At 35.9% G+C, this 27164-nt stretch overlaps 3 protein-coding genes across 3 annotated transcripts in view; 1 reads left to right on the forward strand and 2 right to left on the reverse strand.

Moving 5' to 3' along the window:
• Positions 1 to 3396, reverse strand: part of LOC128983726 (cytosolic purine 5'-nucleotidase) — a 91210-nt gene extending 87814 nt beyond the window's left edge. Inside the window, exon 1 of the mRNA XM_054403128.1 lies at positions 2993 to 3396. Coding sequence (XP_054259103.1) covers positions 2993 to 3120 — 128 coding nt within the window. The 5' untranslated portion in view covers positions 3121 to 3396. The remainder of the gene's footprint in view (positions 1 to 2992) is intronic.
• Positions 3397 to 6012: 2616 nt separating this feature from the next.
• Positions 6013 to 8106, reverse strand: LOC129000066 (uncharacterized). Its single transcript, XM_054426941.1, has one exon. It carries the CDS (start codon positions 8104 to 8106, stop codon positions 6013 to 6015), a length of 2094 nt encoding a protein of 697 aa, XP_054282916.1.
• A 3065-nt stretch (positions 8107 to 11171) lies between these two features.
• The window catches only part of LOC128983752 (O-phosphoseryl-tRNA(Sec) selenium transferase), a 35637-nt gene continuing 19644 nt past the window's right edge, over positions 11172 to 27164 (forward strand). The window contains exons 1-5 of the mRNA XM_054403130.1: positions 11172 to 11435; positions 20616 to 20810; positions 22095 to 22224; positions 25044 to 25187; positions 26648 to 26806. Coding sequence (XP_054259105.1) covers positions 20697 to 20810; positions 22095 to 22224; positions 25044 to 25187; positions 26648 to 26806 — 547 coding nt within the window. The 5' untranslated portion in view covers positions 11172 to 11435; positions 20616 to 20696. The remainder of the gene's footprint in view (positions 11436 to 20615; positions 20811 to 22094; positions 22225 to 25043; positions 25188 to 26647; positions 26807 to 27164) is intronic.

The following is a 27164-nucleotide window of genomic DNA, read 5'->3' on the forward strand; positions in this document are numbered from 1 at the left end:
AGTTTTAGGGATATTCCATTGAACAGAAAAATTAGTTGCCTAATGAAATTAATTTGTTCTAACAGTAGTTGTTTCAAAGCACAACCAAAGTAGGCTAGGCACTTTGGTTGTGCTTTGAAACATTATTTGATATTACTGCAGAGTGGTTTAGACAGTCTGCAACAGATTCAGGCTTGGTTTAGCCAAACAGGCTAGGTTAAGTATAAATTGGCCTAATTGTAGTAGCTTACCTACTTAAGGAATTATAATGACAGAATTTAAACAAACAAGTTAAGCACATTTAACATTTAACTCGGTTTCACCCTTGTGATTTGTTAAGACCCTAAAAACCTTTTAAATAAGTGGACACTATCCGGAAGAACCCACCACTGAGGAAAAAACCTTAGCCACTGAAAAAGAGACAGAATCTTAAATTCTTTAGAAATAGTAGTGCAAAAGCAGAAAATTGTCTCAAGCATTTGTAACTAATATGAATTTGTTTGAATCATATGTTTATGTGCTGTAATCGGTTCGAGTGCAAAAGTCGAACAACGGGTTTCAATGACTAGAGGGGAGAAACATTCAGTCAGCGATCAAATGTCTATGATTTTGTAATAAAAATGATTTTAGTAAATTATAAAATGTGTCTGTTTACGATTAAACCCAACTAGGTGAACCCGTGTGAATTCACACAAATAATAAAATTAGGATATTATAGTAAGAATTTGCGTTGTTGTTTCGACGTTGGTCAATGGTCTTGAGCTCGATCGTTGGCTATACGCATTCTAAGTTCTTTTTGCTGTTCAGTAGGAGTATTTTGCAGGGCGGAGCTCATCATGCTCAAAACTTACATGTATGAATTAATATCAACCAAATGTTGAGTCAAAATGTGCATGAGTTCAGTGCTGCAAGAGCCATTAGCTTTGTTTAGCATTCTTTCTTGAACAGCGGTTTCGACGTTGTAGGTATAAATTTGGGCATATATGTGGGATGCTCCCCTTCTGACGGTTGTAAGGTGACAATTGAGTGATAAATTGTGTCGTTGCATCTTATACATGAAAGGCCCTCCACCGTTATGTTCTTAAATTTTAGCTCGAGTGCTGATCATTGCGAGCGCAGAGTTGTACGATCTAATGTTCTATTTGTAGTTTCTACTCAAATGATTTGCTCCATAGTAGGCTCTAGATATAATAGCTTTCTCGGTATGGTGGTAGATTCATTTTTCCTTTATGGCAGCAGTGATGAAAATCCTTCGCCTCATCCTCTTTCATCTTTAAAATGTAGCACACCACATTTCTGGCATTTTAATGCCATCTTGCCAAGTGAATGCTGCTGAGTTCTTGTATTTGTCAGTGTAATTTTGTAAGTAGACGTTGCCACTTACTGTTCCAGCTCCTCCTCTGGGCTCCTTACATTTTGCATTGGTTGCTGTATGTTGACTCGCCGTGTCCAACCGACAATATTTCTTTGTCATCGGGACCTTGGCATGTTTAAACGAAAATAAATGTAAAACTTTTCTCCCATCATGTCCTATAGGTAACATTTCTTTGCCGGGTTTCTAATTATTTTTAAAAACATGCAAACTGTTTACATTTCAAAACCAAACAAAACAGCTGGGATCTTTTTTACTAATGAATTGACATCTGTTTTAGAATATAATAACATTCAAATCAATCACAACGTTATCCTTATGGAAGGAAATTTGAGGGCAGCCCATGCCCTTAAAAGATAGCCTATATTTCAAAAATCTAAAGCCAGTTTGCAAATCTACACACCTAGACGAACATTTTGGTATGTAATATGTGGGGTTAAATCTTATAACAGAAAAGCGTTATTGTTCACAAAGTTTCATATCGCGTATATTAAATATATAGGCCTAGATTAACCACAGCCGAGCAAGGCAAGGTCCCCCGGTACTTTCCATAAACAAGATATACCAGTAGGCTATTTATTTCCCATTTAAATAACATTAGATTTAACGAGTATTTAGGTTTGCTGCTATAGGGAAGGTATGAGTTGTGTACAACAAAATGTTGATAATAGGCTATATCAATTATCAATCATTGAGATGGGGACGCCACCTAGGTGCGTATTTTAACCCAAATAAGAGTGAAGATTGAGTGTAGAATGGTGTGTTGACCTGTATTGCTTTTTTACTAAATAAGATCAGCATTTATAGGCTAAGGTGTAATAAACTTAAATAAATTTGATCAACATATAAGTTTACTTATCCATAAACAAGCAAACTACAACCATTTAAGTAACTTACTTTAATTTCCATAAAAATGACGTGGGATTTTAAATTTTACATGTTTTTAATAGTCTATTCTCTATATCCAATTAAAAACGTACAAAATTACTTTCAATGGTAAGTAGGCCTGGGTAGGCCTACTAACTTAAACTTTTTTTTTTTTTTAACTCTTCAAAATGGTTTCAAAGAGATGATAAGAAAGTTATGTTTTGACGATCAAATATGGGAAAACCAAATTTTTACCCCATGAAACCCCTATCCCTATGGTCGGATCATGCTGGTTCACGAACTCATTTAAAGTTACTTATCCTGACCTACAACTTTAACCTAAATTTCATGAAAATGGGACCAAAATTACTCGAGTTTTCCTGTTGAGGGACACACACACACACACACATAGATCTACGTATAGTGACTGCCCCTCGGCAATTAAATAATTAGCACAGATAGCAGGCCTAGCATTTTTAACTTACACCTACTTAACTTCTAGATAAAAGTAATTTTCTTATGCATTTTTTTAAGCAGGGTTTGAAAAAAATCCTAGATTATGCACAAGTTATTTGGCAATGCATTGAAAAACGGCTACGCCTTCTCTTTGGACCGGCCGCGCGGCCTATGCCTAGAGGGTAGCCTAGGCCTATCCTTACTGCTATTAAGACTAAGAGGCAGAAGTGTCATCATTTATTTTGTTGTTGCGTTGTTACTTTAAGCCTATATATGAAGAGTTTAATTGAAGTAATGAAGATTCGTATAGTGGCTTACCTGTGTGCTGCTTTCCTGTACCATTTTCTGCCGGTACCACTCAGCTCCGAAGACGGACTCGAGCAAGGTCCTGGAGAATCAACTAGGTTATCATACAGTTCTTCCGAAATAAATTTTAAACTGTCCATAGTACGAACAAGGAACCGAAGATTATTTGAATTAGAATATGCACCACCGAAAACCAGCAAATATTCACGATTTTTCTTTCTGCGTTACTTATAATAATATCCTTTTATGCGGCTTATTTAAGGGAAAACTCATGCAGTACAATCGAATCAATCAAACAACATAAACAACTCGTCTTCGTCTGCTAGTGCTACCGCATTCGTCGTTAGTCGTTGCGTTGCACTGCTTCAATATAGCTCAACGACAACTACAACTGGAGGGAGACTGGACTGAATATGAAATGATGATAGAATCGTAATCGTCAGCAACCAATCTAAAAAGTTTAGTGACGCACTCACTCGCTCGCTCTGACGTTTTTTTAGTGTGGCCTTGCTCTGACGCCTGCCGTGTTTGTGTTTTTAGTTTTATTGGTCTAGATCTAGTTTTCTCTTTCAATTTTGTTTTTGACAAGATTCGGCTGGTAGGTTTGTGACGCAGAAAGATGTTTAAATGAAAACAGAGTTCTGAGGGACAAATACGTAATCACAGACAAGGAAAATGTTTCCTTAGTCAATGACGTAATACATCAAAAACAAACACTTCAGTGAAGTGCGTGCTTAATTGATAAGATATGAGCTTGACTGTTGTTTGATAACGTTGTTTCTTATTTAGCCCATTTTCACTTCGACAATGAAAACCCCCTATTTGTGGCCAATAAAAAACGTTAAAAATAACAAACCTGATTATTAAAGTCAATGAATTATGGTTTATACGTTATTCCTTAGGCAGCATCTCATGTAAAACAATGTTTTCTGTATATGTATTGTTCAATTACATCGATTTACAAAATTGTGACTTCTTTGCTTATTTATTATTAGATTTTACTATAAGGTATCATTTGATTTGGCTTTTAATTGTGAATGTTTACCTCTCTATGCCTAATGTTTTATAGCTTTATAACGGTTTTCATAGAATTTGGTAAACGACAGCCATTTTAAAATTTATTAGTTACAGCAACGACTTTTTTACACTTATGTTCACTACCGTATTGGTACACATTATACCACATTTTAAGTTTCTATTATAAATTAATCTTCAGTTATAAAATCAATTATAAACTAGTGCACCCGTGCGGCTCTATGCGCCGCAGAAATATTTTAAAAATGAAAGGAGAATAAACTAATAAAAAATTTATTTGAATAAACATTTTGTCAGTCAATTAGCACTTCCTCGAACACCACGTTAGATGTGGAAAAACCTCCATCTGGAAGTACCCTCTGGTTACCGGTTTCGTTGATGAAAATTTTAGTGCCATTGAATGATCTAGACCTACTAAGGGCAACATAAAGTTGGCCGTGAGTGAATACAGGCTTAGGTAGGTAAATTGCAGATTTGGTTAGCGATTGGCCCTGTGCCTTATTAATTTTCATAGCAAATGCTAACAGGAGAGGAAATTGCAATCTTTGCATCTTAAATGGTAGAATTGTCTCTGATGGACACATTTTGATTCTAGGGATAAATATTTGTTCTCCCTCACTGGTTCCTGTTAGAACCTTGCATTCCACTGTATTTTCGTGTAATCTAGCTACCTGTAGGCGTGTGCCATTTATTAAGCCTTTTGCAGTATTCAAGTTTCTTATTAACAATACGACTGCACCAATTTTTAAACAAAGGTGGTGTCTTGGGAGGCCGCTAATCTCAACACTGTTGAGGAATTCCGTTGGGCATTCCAGTTGTGCATCCATGTTGTCGGCCAGCAATGTATCAACACTACCGTAAACCTTAGTTTCGCCTTGAATGGTGGATAAAACATCATTATTTATTATGTCACAATCTGAATTCTTTGGGGCTAAAATTGCGCGATTCTTTATTTCCCCAGTCCGAATGCAATTTTCCACATCCGGGTATATGAAATCAATTGGAGAGCCAATACCAAGCAACCTTTTCGGTAAAATAGGAAACCCATCTGATGTCCTAGGCAAAGAGTTGTTCCCCACCTCTAATAAAAAGTTGGCAAAAACATCTTCCCCATCATTTACACGCATATTCTTTGTAAGTTTCACTTTTTTTATGCAGGGCCACAGTGGGTTATTTTTTAGACAATTCTCAACTATGACAGTACGTCCTGCATGAGGTACCACAGGTAAAGTTTGTCGAAAATCCCCTGAGAATAATACTACTTTTCCTGCAAATGGTAATTGCTTAAGATTTGGATCCGATGACAAATCTCTAAAAAGCCTATCAATTACTGTAATAGCATTAGATGGCGTCATGCTGATCTCATCTATTATAATAAGTTTAGCTGAGTTTAAGTATCGGCCATGTGGAGAGTTTGGAGTGACACCGGACACAGAATTTTCCAAAATAGGTATAGGTAGTTTAAACTGATTATGAAGAGTACGTCCGCCTTCTATTAAACTTGCTGCAATACCTGAAAGTAATAAATTAATGTAATATTTTATATGCCTAATGATTTTTTTAAATTAAAATATTTATAACTATAAATATGTCTTTTAAAATGGTATGGTGTTAATGCGTTTATTTGGTATAGCCGTTATCTCCGATTTCTATATAGCCTATAATAACTTTAAACGGTTTTTAAAAATGCCCGTTTTACCGAATTGTAAGAAATCATTCGCCTCTTGTATAGTGTCTTAAAAAGATAATAACTTACTCTTAATAAGTTAATAGTGACTGTGAAATTTTCAAGCACTATTCGCCTGTAAATATAACGGAAAAATCTGTCTCCGCTCTCAGTTGTTTTAATAATGAACTGCTACTATTGTACTTTAAACGTCTACTGTTGTATAAAGGTAGTAATTTTCCATGTTATTTTCCGATTTAGATAATCAATATTTAATTCTCTAAGTTATTTAAGTAAAATGTAAATAATATTACGATTTATAAGTTATTTTTTAAACCACTATTTTACCTGTAAATGCAACAGGAATTGCAACCATCTCCATGCTTCCAAGTTTTGCAAGTAAAGTTTTTTGTATATATGTTTTGCCACATCCTGCTGGAGCATCTAAGTAGAACAAACTGTGACATCTGTCACGTGATTGGACCTTCTCAATTATTGAATCAATGATTTTCTTTTGGTCTTCATTAGCTTTTGAGTATAAAGAATCAAACTCAACTCGTTTCGTTTCTGAGTTTGCTTGGTTTACAACCTGATTCAAACGAATAACAGGAGTCGGTAAACCGAGATCTCTGCAGCTTGTATTGTGCGTCCTTAAAATTTCTTCAATCTGAGATAGAGCTCCATTCAGTGCTTCTTCCTCCGATGAACCCCGATTTGTAAAATCTTCGATCATGTAAGCTTTAAATTCATTCCATAAGTCTAGGCTCTCAGTTGGTACGTTAAGCCCAAGAAGACATCCAAATAAATTACGAAGATCATTAGGTGAAGCATAGTAAACAGCTTCTTGAAGAGTGTCACGACTCAGTTGCGAACTTTCAGCAATCCCTCTTGCTATGGCGGCATCTCGGTACGTTTCATAAACATGGCCATCAACGGTGCGAATGTCATTAAAACATCTTGCACCTTTAACATGAAGGAGAAGTAAACGAATATGAAAAAGCTCAACATTCTTTGCAGAAACAACATTTAATCGTGCAATAATTCTGTCATTACCTCTTTGTCGCTTCCGCCAAAATTTACCGTTGTCTTGCCAGGTGTTGTGCTTCGGAATTTCACAGTAGGTGTATTCTCTTGCTGATTCATCCGTTTCATTCAAACGAAACCAAGCCATCAGTTTAGTATTTCTTGGTTCTAGAGCTTGTTCTTCATTTCCTTGAACAAAGATAACTCGTTGCTGGTCTTCCAGGTGGCATTCTAGATTAACCACAGTGTGTGATTGGTGGTGCATCGGGTACTCTTGAATTCTCCACATCGCCTCTGCAGAGCCTACCCACCTAGCGTTCAAATATCCCTGAACTTCATCATATATAATGGTGTCACCATTTCTAAACTCAATTGAAGCAGAGTCAAAACCTTTATAAATATATTTATAAATGTACTTTACAGATTTAACTGTACTGCATATTTCAACATTGATATGAGCATTGAACTTCTTGAGAAGATAGGGGTTATAAGGTACTACAAATCTGTTATCCACTGTTGATCCACGAACAATTAAAGTTTTTCCATCATCTCTACGTCTGTAGATAGGGTACCCATTCACATTTTCTCGCGTTTGGTCTAGAAACTGTTTTGGGAATGATTTAGAGCATTTACCTTCAATCATACATGGTGCGTTTGGATTTGTGGTGCCACATGGCCCGTGAATCATGTTGCGAGCAACGATTTCGTGCAGGTCTGGATACAAAACTGGGTCGGGAATTTCTGCCCAAACTAATTGATCAATGTCATCTGAATCTCTTAGTTTAGAGTCTCTATCAAGAGTTATAAGAATGTGTGCATGTGGAAGGCCCCTTTTTTGGAATTCAATTGTATAAATATTAGCAATCACTGTACCGAAAATCTTATTATCTGTTATTTCTTTCATGAGATCTTTTAGTTTCTCATGAAATACTCTTACTACTAAATCTGGTCGCATGTTTGCGGGTTCGTACTTCAGATTTGATTTAATCTCTTCCCAATTTGAATTGCAAGTAAAGGTAATAAACAGATCAGGCTTACCTTGTTGACGAACTATTGACATTGCATCCAAGTAATTACTATGTAGATTTCGATAGCTGCCTTGAAATGATTTAGGAAGTATGACCTGCCGACCAACATTAAGCCCTTCGTTTTCAGCGCGAGCTCGGATAGCATCGTGAAGGTTCATGTAGAGTTCAGCCCGAAGTTTTGACTGTTCACGGCGAATAAAGGCAAGCCGATCTCCCTCTATTCTTGTGAACATATCCACGATATACTGAAGAGATAATTTCCCCCCATGGATGACAGGGGAATAATCTTGTCTGACCGAAAGTCTGTGAGATGCAAACTGCAACTGAGTCACAGTGTTTCGACGCAATGTTGCTCGGTGCTCCACTTGTGGCATTTCCCGAAACCAGCCTTCTTCTCCAAATGGAAAAAGTAGGGGGTAGGCCATGGGGTCAAGTCCAGAGCAGTGTGCACCTAAATTTTCCGGATACCCATTTTTCGGATATACTATGAACTCAGGAGCTCCCTCAGGACAACCATCATCAGATTTAAATACGGCTGCTACATCGTTTGCCGTTGGTAGATTATATCTTCTTTTGTCTCTGTTTCTATCTTAGTATAAAACCATTTTGACATTCTGTTGCTGGTCACCTGGTGTTTCTCTTAAAACCTGACCCATAGTTTTAAATGCATGAGCATATGGATTAACTTCATTAATTAAATTTGTTAGCTCAAGCATAACATTTTCATTACAGGAATTATTTTGAGGTGCATCACATCGCATTCTTACAGCTTGCTCTGTATCGTAAAAATATATTTGGGCATAAGAAGAGCTTTCTTGGTTTGCATCTATATTAATACCTATTCTGTGATGAACCTGGCCGTTCACTGTAAAAAAGTAGGGTCCTCCTTGGTTTGGTTTTATATTGGCACTGGAACTTACCATAGCCAAGGCCTGATTATAATTTCTACAATGTTTCTTGAAATGTTTGTGGCCTTCTGCGAGTCTCCGGTGGACATCTCTTCTAATACGGGGTGCGATCTTATAGGAGGAAGATCTACTTTTCCCCCGTGACAACATTGAGTGTATTCGCCTCTAGTTCTTTTCTCTGATCGAAAATACAGAGCATTGCAATTTCTGCATATCCATAGGTCCCAGACAATGAAATTCAGGATTTCGGTTCGTCAAGCCAGGTCTTCTCTCTTCTTCATTACGTCTTATACGCATCAAATCTCGCACCAATCTCCGTCTCTGCCTGTTTTCCCTATTTACTCTTTGGACTCTTGGCATTATTTATTAAAGTATTTTTCTCAGTAAAAACAAAAAAAACATGTTTATGATATTATACGTTTAAGGTTATAATTTTGTATTAATTTCACAAAAATGTAAATAAACGTCTAAAAACAAAATAATCAAACATCATATGTTTTTATAGATTATGAGGAAATAACATATGTCTCACTTCCAACTTTTTCCCATGTTAATATAATGGAAGGAAAAACGTACTTTAAAAGCACCCCGTACATTTCAGAAAGTTAATATTGAAAAACGAAAACCTTTATGCAAAACTACGAATTGGGACAAACATTTTGACACCTCAAACATTAAAATCGGTCCAGAAATAACGGAGGAGTTTTGTTCACAAAAAACAGCCCTCACGTATTAATATAAGAGATAAAAACACATACAGAACCGACAGACGGAAAAACTATAAGCTATGTCACCGGAGAACCATATACATGTATATGTTATGTTGTGACATGGTGGAAGGAAGATGTTGTGAAATATGTTTGTTATGTTTGCCTCGACTTAACTCAATAACTCGTTTATTGAACCAAGTAGACACAATTACATGTATAGGTTAGGTCAAAAACTTAAGGAACAATATTTTATATCAAATGTTCCAGAAAACTCTAGCACATTCTATATATTAAATTAATTTTAACGAAAACTGTTTTTGGCCTCTGGGGACATTAAAATTTGAAAAATAAAACTGTTCTGGGTCTAGGTCTTACCGTGCCACCTATGGTAAAAGCATAATAGCATTGACTATTGTGTATAGTCAATGATAATAGTAACTTTATAGGCGAATTCTCTAAAACAAGATGGGAGGTATAGGGCAAGGTGGAAGGAAAACATATATTTCCCTTCCACCATGGTGAAATGGGGTCTTTACAATGTGAAACACCGGCCATGGTGAAAGGAAACCCCCCTTCCCGCCACAGCAAACCTGCCAACTAAGCGAATTTCCATTTGTCTGAATTGGTTTTGAATCAAATCTATCAAATTAACATTATGTTTAACTACCTAGGTTTGCTGCTACAAGGAAACTAATAAAGTGTGTTTTTTTGTAAAATATTCATAGCTTAGTATAAAATCAATCAATTTGCTGAGTTTGATCATAAAATATATCAAAAAGAAGCAAACTACGAAATTTTACAATATTCTCCATGAAAATAACATAATACTTTTAAATTTACATTTTTTTAATTTTCTCCGATACCAATAACCGTACAAAAACATGTTGATATACTAAATTGTTTGTTTTTAAGCTCTTCAAAAAGTTCTAGAGAGAAATTTGGAAATTTTGAGTTTTGAGGGTCAAAAAAGAGAAAACTCATTATTTACCCCATGAAACCCCCCGTAAAACCCGTTCCCATGGTCTGATCATGCTGGGTTTGCGAACTCAATAAAGTTTATCCCGCCTTACACATTTAAACCAAATGTACACATATATTGTACTCTTCCTTGACAAATGTTTACCAACATAATACCTTCATTGACCATTCCACGCATTTGTAATGTCTATTGGAAAATAAAGCTTTGATTTGATTTGATTTGTAATCAAAATAGGAATTTGAACGAATCGTGTTTTTAGCCTCTGGGGACATCAAAATGAAAAAGTAAATCGGTCCCGGGCCTAGGTATTACCTTGCCACCTACGGTAATAGCTATACTTCCTCTTAGGGAAATTCGCTAAAAGGTGCTTTTTCCTTCCACATTGGTGAAACACATGGCCCTCAATGTTGCGGGCCATTGCGGGTCCTACGAGTAGGACCCTCAATGTTTGGGTTTTCCTAGGCGAGGGAGGGGAGAGCGGAGAGAGGAATGTGGAGAGCGGACTCCACTTGTCTTAGGTAATTTAATGTTACTGTTTTCCTAGAAGCGGAGAGGAACACCATGTTAATCTCTTTTCCGCACTCCGCGTTTCTCTCTCTCCGCTCTCCTGTTCCGCGTCTAGGAAAACCTGGCTTAAGAAGTAATTTACTTTGAATTATGTTTAATCATAGATCATAGACTAACCAACTCTTAATACTAAGTACTTAGGTTCAAATAACACATTTTTATGCATTTAAAAGTATATAAGACTATATACGTTGAGGAAATTATGTTGTAAATTTTATTAGCCGTTGGTTTCCAGTTGCCATCTTCTAGCAGAATAGCAGAAAGCAAAAGCATCCTTAGGTTTTGAAGTATTAGGTTACTAACCTGGTTCTTATTAATCTTTTTTATGGCTTAAGCAATCAATAAATGAGTGTTTTTCAGTAATAATTATACCATTTTGGTGCTTATATTTGCAATTTCTTCGGCTTTATCGAGTTATTTAACTTCGATATCAAAGGAAAGTGCCATCAAAATCCATAGGAATTCACCCGTCTGATGCCCTATTTCAAAGGGTTAAGGGCTGGGCTAATGAACGTTTTATTCCACTGATTGTAATGTTGGTAAGTAATAGTAGTAAAATGTTAATTATTTACTAAAATTCTATGTTCGTGGATAATGACGGCACCTCATTGGTGAGTTAAAACATCAAAATGTAAAGTTTGATAATATATTTTTATGTGAAATTCAATAATGTTGTGTCTAGGTGTTTGGCCCAGGTTCATTTAGCCTATGCAAAGAAGAGGAACGTTTTGAAATGATACAATGATTTTATTCGGCCAATCAACAATACCGTTACAGGCTATGTCAAACAAAGTACAAGCATAATGTACAAGCCTAAAACAAATATCAAGAGTTAAAAATCAAACCAAGCAAAAATCAATCAAAACAAACCATGTGCAAAAAATTTTAAATACCATGCACAAAATAGGCTAATAACTCAATAACTCGTTTATTGAACCAAGTAGACACAATTACATATATAGGTTAGGTCAAAATAATATAATATACAATGGAATTGAACTTAGAATAATATTAACTTAAACATAGGGCCTAATGTTTACAAGTCATTTTTTTTCTAGGAAAATTAAGACGTCAGTCAGGAAGTCACGGACGCTGTAGTAGCATTTATTTAATAGAAAAGATTTTAACTTCCTTTTGAATTTCAGATGGTCTGACTCTGCCTTTAGATGCGTGGGAAGGTGGTTAAAGATATTACTGCATTGTAATGGAGATTTTTTAAATACAAAGCGAATCATGCAGGACCTGAACCTGAAGGCTTTTAAGAAACAACTTAAGGATTACTTAGTGAATAGGCCATTCTTCTCTCTTTGAGAATTAAGTTACAAGATGGAACACTTCTATTTCCTGGGCAGTAAATAGGCTAGCGGCTGCACTTTCAAACGAAACAACGAAATGAAAATATTGATTTATCGATTGTTTCATTCGATGTAGGTAGCCTATCGTTTGGTTAGTTAGGCCCATTCTACACGAGCGTGAAAACCGCGACGGGATTCCCGCGTCGGGACCGCACGCTCGACAGGAACCATTGCGGTAGATTGGCGTGTACACACGAGCGGGATTCACGTCGCAGAAGGACGCGTTTCGAGGTTGGCGTCAAACTCGCGTCGGGAATCCCGCCCAGCCATTCTACACGTAGCGTCACCGCGCGCGGCAGCTCAACTGTGATCTATTATTGTAGGCCTACTACAGTTGCGTTCTAGTGTTAAACAAGTTCAACACCGAAAAGTTTATTTGCGAGTTAGAGGCTCTGCCTGCACTTAATAATGATTAAGATTACATCAAGGTTCACTCTGAAAAGTGAAGAAATGCACTTAGTCTGTGGTGTTTATATACAAATGTTCAAGTAATATCAACGGTGTTTGCATGCTAATAGCAAAATGTAAATTTTAAAATAATTTTATAATTTTAAAATACCGGTATTTATAATAATTAAACAAAGTTTGTACATAAAATAATACATACTGTATTCTGAAAGCCATTGACATGCATTGAAACGTGGGACATTTTTACTAAGCGATTGACACCATCCGGCAAAGCAATTGGGACAACAAATTTCAAGGGTACAACATGTGTTTCAAAGTAAAAAATTCAGGTCTTTAAGCTAAGAGGATCGTCGAACTAACCACATAATTCAACACCGAACTTATGTTTGAAATTAACATATTACTGTATTGTTTTAACATGGTTTGGAACTAACGAATCATACCATTGTCAATTTAAACCAATCTATATATTAATAACTTAGGCAAGCATGTTTCTTTAAAACATTTTTTCTCAGCTCGTGTGCATCGCAGAGAAAATCTACGCATACCGTTAAAAAGATATTTTCCTGTAGATTTGCAGAATCCCTTTAACACGTTCGCTACTGCAATAGTACAAAATTTTCCATTCACATGGACCAGCGACGCACATATGCGACGGCCGGTTTCCATCCATAGACTGCCGTCGCATATATGCGACGGCTAGTCACATTCAAATAGACTGCCGACGCATATTTGCGTCGGGGTTCTAATGTTATTAAAATGCTTATATCGTTGTAGTGGTCTATTTGAAGGCACTGAATTCCCTGCAGTGGTCTACAGAGATGTCTGACGCACAACTGCGTCGCTTGGTCTGTGGATATGATGATTGGTGACGTCATATAATAGTTGGAAAAACTGGTCTTTACTTTTCTGCATCACTGTATGTATGTATGCAGTATGTATGCTGCATTATCCTATGTAGCTTTTACATTTGTTCAGTTATAAACTGTTCTTGAATAATCTGTTTATTTTTTTACTTACTTTCACCTTAAAACACAAAAAATGAACTGTCGCATATATGCGACGTTTAGTCTATTAAGAAAACTATGATAATTTTCAATTTGTCTTCGCTGTAGACCGGGCGTCGCAAATATGCGACATTACTAAAGGTTATAAAAAATACAAAAAAACAAGAATAATTTATTTTCAAACACGATTGTAGCGTATTACAATGTAAATGATCACTGTTTTACAGGTTTTCGCCCGTGGTCTGTGTGTACTGTTATCCAAGTGACAGACGGTCTATGTGTAAAATTCAAATGTATACCTCGGTCTGTGGCAATGACCGCGGCGTCGCATATATGCGACGCTCAGTAGCGAACGTGTTAAAAATTAAAATAGGCTCAAATATAAGGACAAAAAATGAATTTTAAATTTGAAAAAATTAACATGAGCTTTATGGGTTGCCATGCTGGTGACGAAATAACAACAAAATATAAACAACAATAAAAATGGAAGAAATTCCAATCACATGTTTTATTTACAGCGTAGGAAAAAAATAGAGAAGCCTGTAGCTTTACATTCCATCCCCATGGTGGAAGGAAAAACATGTTTTTTCCTTCCACCATGTTCCATCTCCATGTTAAAGTTGTCACCAGATATAATATCCCCACCGCAGCAAACCTGCAGACTAAGAGAATTTCAACTTGTCTGATTACATTTTTTTATCATTTTTGTTTGCTACGGGGAAGGTAAAACGTGTTTTTTGACTATAGGTCAATAGTATAGGAGGAAATAAATACATTTGCCAAATTTTATCAACATATATCCATAAACAAGTAAACTGAAACAAATTTCATTTTCTCCATTTAAGAATAACATGGGAATCAAACCTTCCTACCTAGCTCCACCGTGTCCATCCCGCGTCTGAACCGCCTCGTGTAGAATGGCCCGACGGGTTTCACGCGGACTTCACGCGACGGGGATCCCGCCACGTGTAGTTTGCAAAAATTATCAGTGTGACCCGGCTCTTGGAATGGAACAATCTGGGAATCACATAGGCTAAATGTTATGCACTTAGTTTTCTCATTATTGAGCACTAATTTATCGACAACAAACCAATTAGAGGCTTACTCAAAAATCTTCTTAACAGACAGCTCTGCTTGCTCACGGGTCGCTTTACATAATATAGCCTAAGGGAAGTATTATCTGCATACAACATGCAATTACCTTCAAGTCTGGTACCTATAGAGGTAATTGATTATCACTAAGAATAACAGTGGTCCCATAATGGAACCTTGCAGAACCAGAGGTCTTACAGCTAATGGTTTGGATGTAATACCATTCCAACTTACAACCTGTTGGCGGTCATTCAGGTAGGATTTCACCAATCTCAGAACACTGCCTTCCAGGCCGTATTTTCCCAATTTCAGGAGAAAAATTTCATGTGACACGTAGTCGAAAGCGCGAGAGATGTCACAAAGTATTATGGAAGTAGATTACTTAGACTCAAAAGCATCAACAATTATTTGTACAATAGAATCAACAGCCAATATGGTGGATTTGGCTTTCCTGAAGCCAAATTGATTGATTGATTGAAATTGAATTGAAATTGAAGGCTGTGTGCTTCAAGGTGGTGGTACATTGAGAAAACAATAGCTTCAAACAGTTTGGAAAATACAGGAATCAACGATATTGGTTGATAACTTGTAACATTGTCACGGGACCTTTTTATAGACAGGGAGAGTTCTAGAGACTTTTAATGGAGCAGGAAAAATACCTACTAAAAAGCATAAATTGACCAAATGGGCTAGTATAGGTGCCAGTGTCCAAACAATGTCTTTCATAAGATTAGGTGTCATGTCATACACATCTTTACTGTAAGAGTTTAAAGCCCAAAACAGCATTAATAATGTCAATACGGTAGTGTTAAATTTCCACATTTTCTTGGATCAGGTCCTTCTGAGGGACAGAAAAATAAAAACCAACCAAATACTTAACCAAATAGCCACATACACCACTATAATAGCAAAATGTTATTTTGAAGAATAATGTTTAGGCCTAATCTTAAATTCATAGTTTTTCACAAAATCCATTAAATTAGGCTAGATAGCCTACAATTGGGTCCAATTCTTGCCTAGGTAAAATTTGGGAGACCTTTAGTCCTGTTTTCTTAAAGTAAGAATTTGACTCATTAAAAAGTTTTTAGGGTACCAGTACACTAATTTATAGTAATAGGCCTATTTAAGTAGAAATGTCATCCAAATAATTTTACTTGAAGACCTTACTTAACTTACCTACATGTTACGCTCCCTAGGGTTTTATTTAGGCATAAATTACCAGTGCTCCTATTTTACCTGCAGATTCACTTTTTTGACGTTTAGACTGGATTAAAAAATAAATCTTTATGAACACTAAGGGCCAATAATAGGCTAATATAAAAAGCATTACAGTATTAACATTTTGCATTAACTTAGCCTCACTTTATTGGGACTGGTGGGATTAGGTTAAGAATTTCAGGTAAGTTACCGTACACTTAATTGAACCTATTTCTTAAGGTAAGCCCAAGTACAAATCATTTTGCAACCAAACACTCCATGTAAGTAAGTTAGGGTAAATCAATACCTACCACACTTCCAAGAATTAGCAAGTTAAGAAAAAAAACCATTAACCTACCAACCATACAAGTCGGTCAATTTTCGACCTCATGTCTTCATCAAATTGAAGAATGGTTCAATTGTTCAATTCATCAATTAATTAATTAATAATTGACACTAAAATAAATAAATTGTCTGGGTAGCCGAGTGGTTATAGTGCTCGCCTTCAAATCTGAAGGTCGCTGGTTCGAATCCAAGCGAGATTGTTTCCAGACCCAGACGCCATTTGTTATTCTTACGGAGAATAATTAAACTGCTGTAGTTTGCTTGTTTATGGATATACTAGCTGAACCCGGCAGACGTTGTCTTGCCTTTGACTATTTATAATCCCGCGGGCTTTGCCCCGTTTAACTTCTTAATTTTCAAGATGATCTCGTTCGTATGGCTCAATCACGTCCTGGTTGAAGTTCGTTCGCTACGCTCACTCACCTTTAGGTTGGAGCTCGTTCGCTACGCTCACTCACCTTTAGGTTGGAGCTCGTTCGCTGCGCTCACTTGCCTTCAGGTTAGCTCGTTCGCTACGCTAACTCGCCTCCAGGTTGAAGTTCGTTCGCTACGCTCACTCACCTTTTGGTTGCAAATTAGCTGTTGTCATAAATGTAAAAGAAATAATAGTGCTGCACCCTGTTGGTAATCCTTGTAACTTTAATGCTATTGAACATCACAGAACAGAACCAACTTGTTTAATTGAAACAGCTGTTAAGATTCATTAATTCCATTTCTCATAAGGTTAACATGGGAAACTCCAGAGCCACTGGGGCGGAGCCGATTGGACGGATCACAAAATTGATGGTGTATAAACCTATTCCATGACATTCTACACATATGTACCAAGTTTTGTGGCAATCGGTTCAGCGGTGTCTGAGTTTATCACTGCCAAACAAACAAACAAATATATGTACAAACATCCTCTTTTATACTTATAGATTATAATCACATTTTGCCAATCTATTTATTTCATATTAAAATATCAATATTTCAATAAACACACCTCAATACATCTCCTGTATCAGCAACCCAAGTTCTCATTAAAATTCATGTAATTTAAATAGGAGAATAAATCTGACAATTTTAAGGGAATATTTCAGTAGAAATCTAGCCGGGTAAATAGAAATTCGCTTAGTCTGCAGGTTTGCTGCGGCGGCGGTATTTTCTTTTCCTGCTGACTTGAAAATGCAATGTTGCCCAATTGATGACTCATTATATAATAAACAACAACAAAAAAACATAACATTTATGGGACATTTTTTAACTAACAATAATTATTAATTATCATAAAGTAGAACAACCCCGCCGCAGCAAACCTGCAGACTAAGTCAATTTCAACTTGTCTGATTAAATGTTTACTAAAATATTTCCATAAATAAGACATATTTATTCCCAATTTAAATAACATTAGATTTAACGAGTCCTTAGGTTTGCTGCTACGGGGAAGGTAAAACTTTTTTTTGACGATACGTCAATAGTATCGGATGAAATAAATAAATTTGCCAAATTTTATGAACATATATCCATAAACAAGTAAACTACATCCAGTTTTCATTTTCTCCATAAGAATAACATGGGAATTTAAAATTACACGTTTTTTGAATTTTCTCCGCGACCATTAGGCATAAAACAACACTTCAATGTAGGTACTAAATTATTTCTTTTTTTAAGCTGTACAAAAAGGTTTTGGAAGAAATTGCAGAATTTTTTGTTTTTAGGGTCAAAAATGGGAAAACCCATTTTTACCCCATAAAACCCCGTTCCCATGGTCCGATTATGCTGGTTCGCGAACTCGTTCGAATAATCATAGGTTTACACGTTTGTACCAAATTTCATCAAAATCGGATCATATTTGCTTGAGTTGTCGCGCTAACGGACAACTGAATTTGAACGGATGGTGTTTTTGACCTCTGGGGACCTCAAAACGAAAAAGTCAATCGATCCCTGGTCCAGGTCTTACCATGAGACCTACGGTAATAGTTTATTTCCTATATGGGAAATTTGCTAAAAAGAGTTCTAATAAAATGTAGGACAGTGTGATTATAAAGTCCCGGAACGGTGTAATAAATTTTTTACCATTATAGATCAAGTAATGAGACTTGGTACGTTTTTACAGTACTACATTGAAATATGTTATTTGTTAATGTAGCTTATCAGTTTGTTTGTGCATCATAGAATTCGTTAGGTTTAAAAATTATGTTCATAATACTGTACTTTATTTGAAGAAGTGACACTCAGACCATGATTTTTAATCAGTATGTCACATGATTGAACTGTAGTTCAAAGTTTCCCTACTTTTTAGGCCGGGGCCACACGATCATCCGCGCGGACGGTGATGATCCGCGTGTTCCGAAAACACATTGAATCAAATGAGAGTGGCCACATTAGGTGAAGTTAAGCCACCTGGGCGTATTGTCAAAGCCATGTCGCTGTTGGAGGGGATGACACTTGCAGTCTTATGAGAGTGGCCATACGATACGGATCGTCCGCCCTGTTGGAGCTCTGGAGCTCATCTTCGGGCATTTGTAGTTGATTTTAAGTTTGTGTTTTGTGCGTTTCGGTTAATAGCAACAATATGGAAGTCCTATTAAATTGTGCAACGGAATGTAGAAGAAAACTGACAACTCGGTTGTTTGTCATACGATTTGAACAAACAAGGCCTCATTTGATTTGTATTTAAATTTTCTATCTTTTTGATCTGAAAAACAATTTTCTTAATATTAACGGTTTTCATGAAATTTTGAATTAAAGATTTTAAATGGCCGCCATATTGAAAAGGCTTGACATATTGGAACTTTTTACCTACTAAAATACACATTAATACCAATTTTGAAATTTCTATCTTGAAAAATGCTTAAGATATAAAATAATTCTTAAAAATCACAAACAGACCAACAAACAGAAATCTAGGCATTTTAGACCCATACTGTATGGCATTTTTTGTTTGTCCTAGCCCAAGGAACAAGTTCACAAAATATGTCGAGACAATTTGGAAACACCCTGTATATGTATACATTTTCGCTGTTTGTCTATGATTTCATTACCCAGAAAAAATCCAAAAGTCATCTATTGTTTTTTAAAATCAAAAACACCAACAAAAAGATATGTAGGGTTGAAAAAAGTCCTGGGAAGGTTAAATATTTTAAAAGATAATAAAGATTGAGCTAGGCCTACATAACTGGGCACAAAGTTACTGGACATTAAATTATTTTACTACATTATTCAGTGATACGCTACCTCCTTCAAAGAGAACAAACAGGGGGTTTACAGATGGCCTTCTAGGAGTCAGAATAAAATTATAAATGTAAGCAAATCTATGCACATAAAATTAAAGGTCTTTGATAGTAAAATACAATGCCACAAAACCGAACTCAAACAGAAAACAGCGTTTCAAAAAATTACAGCTGTTCAAAGATTCCTTTTATTTTAAATCTATTACACGCTACCATAGATAAAACATACTAGAGCCTGTTTGATCTATGATGCTACCTATTCAGGGTAGCACCACAGATCAAACATACTCCCTTAGTAGATTTCCCATCCTTATGGAACAGCTGAAGCCAATTTTACTGTTAGTTCTGTCCGGTGTAGTTCTGTCGTGTTTTGTTTACAATTTGTTTCTTGTTATTTCAGTAATTTACAACCTCGTTTAACCAAATAAAACTATCTAATCATAAATAATAACTAGTCCACTAGCTATATAACCAAAAAGTGAGGCGCAAATCATGAGAAACTAACCCTAAAAATAATAGAAACACAGTGTAAACAAAACACGACATCTACAGTACAACGGACAGAACTAACAATAAAATTGGCTTCAGCTGTTCCATAAGGATGGGAAATCTACTAAGGAGTATGTTTTATCTATGGTAGCACTTAAATTAACAACTGAGTCGAAAATGGTAGCCATTCAAAGATTCAAAACCTTTTATTTGATGTGCATATTGACCTATACTTACATTTATGATTTTCTTTCAACTTCAAGCTGGCGTACCCCCCTGAGGGGATAGCATATCACTGAATTATACGTCAAATTGATTTTAATGCTCAGTAACTTTGTACCAAGTTTTGTAGCTCTATCTTTATTATTTTTTTAAATATTTAACTGTCCCAATCTTTTTTCCACCCTGTATATGACCCAACTTGTGAAAACTTTCACCTAGATTCCTACAAACAGTCTTGTCAGCAGTCGTGTCCCTAAGCAAGATAATTTAGTAGGCTAGTGCATTCTGTTTAAAGCGCTCTTGCTCTCTTAACCTGTCTTAAAGAGTTTAACATGCTTCTAGGAATGTTTAAAAATAATTGAGCTTCTCAAAACAGAAAGGTGTGTCAGTTACAGGTGGTATAAATTATTTGCAAGATAGAGGGGTGATAACAATTACATATTTTGGCTGACAGTCATTAAGTGTAAGTGATGAACAGCCAAAGCTTTACTCTAGCTGAGCGACTCATCCCTGCCACCTACCTGCAGCAGGCTGCAGCCAGCAAGAAGGCCAGAGAGAATCTCATCAGGATTCTTATTGAACAGGTAACTGTGGTACTTTCAGTGAATAATGTTAGGCCTAGATAGATTATCTAACTATTGTGTCAGCACCTCTTCAGAAATTACTTTTATTCCCGATTACTTTTTCAGCACCATTTTTCCCTTCATGTAAATTAGGATTATTGGTTGAACAAAAAATCTAAAATTCAGTAGGCTATTACCATTGCTCTTACTTAACTGTATTTTACTAATGCTGATGCAAGTAAACTAATTATTCATTAAACAATGTTCCATCCAACAGATGCTTCCATTAACATGTTCAATGCGGGTGACCATTAATCTCGTCACCGCTGGTGCTGCCAAGTGGCGCGCGACGAGTATACTCGACAAAGCACTACTGCAAAATTATTGCCTCTATATGAGCTGAGCCAACAACAGAGGATGTTGTTTTTCGTTGCACTGTATGCTGTATGTAGTAGTCCTTCGTGTTTCCTCGGGCAGCGACGTTCCTGTCGCGCACGGTTTTTGTTATTTGTGTAGGTATATGTTTTCGTGTGTTACTGTGTTATATGAAGTAAGTGTTGTGCAATAGTGAATGATTATGGCTAATTCTTCACGGATTGATGAATTTCTCACTGAAGATAAACTAGGATATACGGACAACAACCATTTACAACATAAACCAAGGATTACTTTTGGTGTCACGTGTGTTGGTTCTACATGACAGCTGGACGGGTGCGGCGCATGACGAGTATTCCCATCTTGAATGACGAGTATTCCCATCTTGAATGATTACGTCAAATGTCTCGTCAAAGATTGAAAATTTTGACGAAATAATACCAGGTCATCATCCAAGACGACTTTTGGGAAGTTTATTTGAGGTTTCATAATTTAGCCATACGCGTATAATAGCCAATTTTGGTGCTGCATTGAACGTGTTAAGCCATTGGGAGCCTAATTGATGAAAATTGCAAAGTATGTATAGGTAAACTGAGGGCCCTTATCAAAGTAAAAATTTGTATTCTGTGGATTGGGTACAGATTTCCTATTGTAGTACTGTTCTCTTTAGTTAAATGTCCAATTTAAAGCTAGCCTAGTATTCTTGGTTTGAGTAGTAACCTTTTTTTGCATGAATATATACTAGGATAAAGATACACACAACTGCTTACATATATTACAATGTAAGTTACAATTAGCGTACTTTCAAATATATTTCTCTTGTTTCAATCAGGTTTTTTTACCTGTCAGTAAAATTTGCCCTAGATAATAGATAATTTTCTTAGGTTCTTATGAACTAACTCAACATAATGTGCCGTCGTAATTTTACAGAGAAAATGGCCAGAGGAGGGATGGGACGATGCTACAATCGAGTTGTTCCTAGCCGACTTGGCTCAGATGGACAGCAACAACTTCCCTGGCAATTGTGGAATTGGCGAAAGGGAAGCTCGATTTGCGTCCTGTAAGTAGACCTCATTTACAAAGTAAGCTGCAAGGTTAAAATCAATAAAAATAATTTATAAATAAAAATACTCTTTAAAAATGCCACGTTTTTAAACACACTAAAAAGACAAGCTTAAAGAAACAAATAATTTAGTATATTGAAGTGTTTCTGTATGATTATTGGTTACGGAGAAAATTGTAAATTAAAAATTCCCATGTTATTCTTATGGAGAATAAGTTAACTGTTGTAGTTTGCTTGTTTGTGGATATATTTGGATCAAACCTGGCAAATCTATTTATTTTATACTAAGCTATTAATGTTTTACTAAAAAACACACTTTTTACCCTCCCTGTAGGCAGCAAACCAAGGTACTCGTTAAACCTAATGTTATTTGAATAGATTAATGCAAAATCAAATCAGGCAAATGGAAATTACATAACCAAAATCTTATTATCTGTAATCAGATGTTTTATCTTTATTTTGAAATGCTTGAATCATATTTTAGAATATCTCGGGAGCAGAACCTGTACCTCTTAACCTCTGCTCTTCGAACTGTCAAATTTAAGTATTTACAGCTGACTTCAATTGATAATATTTACATTCTTTCAAAATGTAAACATGCAAAATTCGGAAGCCCATGGGGCTTAGGCCAAGGGAAATATGAAAATAAAATGACATAGTATTGCATTATCATCCATTTGTGAGCTATGTTTCAAGTCTCTAGCTCATTGGGAAGTTAGTATAAGATTGATTGCAAAATTTGTACCGGACAAGAAAGGGAGCTAATAAAAACGTTTAAAAAAGCATGATGAAGAAGAGTGATAGTGTACAAGTCGTAATAATGTGTGAACGAAAAAGGAAATTAATTTAAACACAAATTATTTGTGTGAATATCATATGTGAAACACACACAGATACGGTACATTAAATTTACTGAATATATTGTGGAAACCATTTACCATTGATTACTAGTAAACTCCCAAAACCACCAATAGATTAGCAACAAAAAATAAGTTTGTACTGTTTAGTGAAGGTTGAATCCAAGAATTTCAAATCTCAAATCCAAATACAAAAAAATCAAATCACGAATCTTCGAATCTTTGAGTCCCAAAAATAATTACAAATGGGCTTATGGTGATTAAAAATACCCCCGCCGCAGCAAACCTGCATACTAAGCGAATTTCCATTAACCTGATTGGATTTACACTAAAATGCCTTCATAAAAATAGCACATTTATTTCCTATTTAAATAGAATTAGTTTAACGAGTACTTAGGTTTGCTGCAACAGGGAGGGTAAATTTTTTTTTTTATAAAATAATAGTTTAGTAAGAAATAAAAGTATTTTCCAAAATCTATCAAAATATGTTCATAAACAAGCAAACTACAACAGTTGACTTATTCTCCATAAGAATAACATGTGAATTTTAAAATTATTTTTTTTTTAAATTTTCTCCGTAACAATTGGGCGCATAATAACGCTTCAATATACTAAATTATTTGTTTTTTTAAGCTCTACAAAATGGTTTCAAAAGAAATTGTGAAATTTTGTGTTTTTAGGGTCAAAAATGGGAAAAACCTATTTTTACCCCATAAAACCCCCCATAAACCCCCGTTCCCATAGTCCGATCATGCTGGTTCGCGAACTCATTCAAGTTTATCCCGCCTTACACCTTCAAACCAAATTTTATCAAAATCGGACAAAAATTACTCAAGTTATCGTGCGGATGGACACACATATATATATATATATATATCTCTCTATATATAGATATATAAAAATTTGAACGAATGGTGTTTTTGGCCTCTGGGGACATCAAAATGAAAAAGTAAATCGGTCCCGGGCTTAGGTCTTACCATGAGACCTACGGTAATAGCTACTTCCCTATAGGGAAATTCGCTAAAAGCAAGAATGGAGTAGGCCATTTAAAAATAAATATTACACTAACCATAAATGACTACTCTTTGCAATGAAAAGACGTAATTATTTTGACACATGGCAAAAATAACAGACGACTAATCGGTTACATCTTTTAACCTATTAACCTAAATCGAACGGTCGGTCGGTATACGTTATTTGGACTGCAAATATTCATTATTGGTTATTTATGGTTGTTGTACACTTGTTAATTTTAAATTCGATGATCGGTAGTATACTCTGTTCATAAAATGGTAATGTCATAGTACTGTATATTACGATATCATGATATCAATAACCTCTTTGGTTAGTCAATGTCACATTATAGTGTATATTATGACATCAATAACCTTTATGGTTGGTTATGCAATGTCACAGTATATGCCTTATAATTCTATTCTATAAAAAAATTTGATTCTCGAATTTCGTTGATCGAATCTTGAATCTGAATCTTTTCTTAGGATTGGGTGGATTCAAGATTCGGATTCGACACACCCCTCGTACTGTTAAATGAACGCTTTGACAAATTTACAAATCCTATCTAGAGATAGCATTAAAATTTGATAGCAGTGTTTTTGCAAAGTACCCTAATTGAAATTACGTTAACCCATTGTCTATTGGATACTGAATCGTATCAATATCAAAAGTTGAACATAAGGTCTCAAAAGTAACTCATTTTACTTAGCTTTGCTGACCTTTGGATCTTTGTGTGAAAACCATTATTGGCTAATGACTGAGTAATTACAGGATGCCGTTTAGTAAAAATAGAGTTAATTATTTTTTACTTGCATTATTATTAATTATTAATTTATTGAAATGTTTGTGAGAATTCAAACAAATAAATGTTCATATATTATTTTCACTGTGGCACTGTTGAAAAGTCTTGAAGAGGTCTAATAATTCTTATGTGGTTGTGCGCAGCTCTGGTAGCCCGTAGACATTATCGTATGGGTCATGGGATTGGCCGATCCGGAGACATTGGGGAGGTGCAGCCCAAGGCGGCCGGCTCTAGTCTGCTAATCAAGCTGGCAAACGCTCTGCTCCTAGACACCATCAGGTTCATGGGTGAGGGACACTGACTACTCTTGCATTTAAAGTTGGTGACAAAAGAAAAATAGTTAACCGTGTTGAGTGTACATTTGAGTTTTCATCATTTAACTCTCTTCTATGTTTTTAAAGTGGTTTCTTTCGTATCATATGAAAAGCCCTTAAGAATACCCATTAGGAAAATAATAAAATAATCATTAATGATATCGCATGAAAGATAAAAAAATATCCATGACACCATATGATTTATTTAAAAGTGTTACACATTTAGATATAACAAATTCTACTCCTGTGCTTTGCAATGAAAAGAGAACTTAAAAGAGGACAAACTGTTCTTTGGATCTGCTGCTGTATAAAATGGTTACGCATCTATTTGTCACCGGAAACGTCGGTCGACTGTCACCGTAGTGTTGCCTTTTGTATCTTCAGATGACCGCCGGACTGTCGGCAGACAAGTCTCCATGTTCCTGGAGACAAAATACAGTTTCCTATATTTCGGTGTTGCCATTTGTATCCAGCTATGTCTCCAGTAAGTCAGCCGACTGCAGCCAAATTTCGGTGTTTCTGGAGATAAAATACAGTGTTTTCTGTTTACTATTCGAATGGGAAACACGGAGAGAAGATACAACAAATTTTGTCTCAAGTCTGCATGTGTGGACGTGTCTGGAGACAGAAGACTGGATACAAGCCGAAGGGGTTCAACATTCAGCCCATTTAGTTGGACTGCAAAGTGGCAATAATACGATTTTTGGGCTGTATTAAAAGAGCTGGATCGAGTTTCTCGAAAGTTTTGGAATTAGTTGTCAATAATTTATAATATTACAGTATATGACATTTTGATTTTATTGAATTGTTCATCTCTTCAAGTTTGAAATCTTAGAAAAACAAAGCCTAGCAAAGCTTCAAAATCTTTAGAAGTCAACCTCGTGAAGTTCCATAATCCTTCACCTAATCTGAAGGCCTGATAGAAGATTGTGACAATAGTACAAACCTTGCTTGAGAAAATGCTGGGTCCATCATCGTCTGCTCCTAGGTTCATTAGCCCCAAGGTTCAGAAATATGAAGCCCGCACATTATATAATTACGTCCTCCTCGGTCGCCATACCAACAAACACAGAAACACTGGCTGACTAGTGTGGACGCAAAACATATCGGAATCTTGTATCCGAAACTGTGTTGACAGACTGCGGCCGACTCAGTCTCCATGTGTGGGCTAGGCTTGAACCAATGAATGTGACTAGAGACAGGAAATTGGATTAATCCTAACCCGCTGGTGGTAAGTATGGAGCGAATAAACATGTACATTTCTTTGTTATCTCTGGCCCAACAAAACCTTCAACAGAGAACTTTGAAATCTGAAGGAGTCTTTTAAAGTTTCTAAACCCTGTGCCATCTTCTAATCAATGGGTGGACTAGGCTGTGGGCCTACTTGTATCACAATAATGAGAGTGTACTGACTTTACTTGGCTTGGTTACAGGAGTGAACAACTCTGCTGGGTGTTTCATGGTCCCGATGGCTACAGGAATGTCGTTGGTTTTGTGTATGCTCACAATGAAACAGGACCGTCCAGGAGCTAAATTTGTCTTGTGGTCCCGCATCGATCAGAAGTCTTGCTTTAAGTGCATTATTACAGCAGGTAATATTTTAACTTATAAATCCTCAACAGAATGAAAACATGGAAACTGTCATTGCAGATTCCCAAAAAATATGCTTGGCAATTTGCAGCCATTTTTGTTGTCTAGTAATATTACATCTATAAAAACGTTGTATATGTAGCATATTTTATCCTACATTTAGCAATCAAAACGCCAAAAAGTATGATAAAGGAATATATGTTAATCAAGGTTTGAAACTCTGGCCCAGTGCAAATTCCTTGAGTGCATGTCAATTCAAAACAGAAATAAATATACATTAAAAATGACTTAAAACAAAACACTTATTATTGACACAGTTTATTATTTTTCTACATTATTACACTAACAAAGAAAAATAAA

Source organism: Macrosteles quadrilineatus, unplaced genomic scaffold (genome assembly GCF_028750875.1).
Source record: "Macrosteles quadrilineatus isolate MER2022 unplaced genomic scaffold, UCM_ALF_1.0 Scaffold_1__1_contigs__length_201487025, whole genome shotgun sequence".
Taxonomy (NCBI): domain Eukaryota; kingdom Metazoa; phylum Arthropoda; class Insecta; order Hemiptera; family Cicadellidae; genus Macrosteles; species Macrosteles quadrilineatus.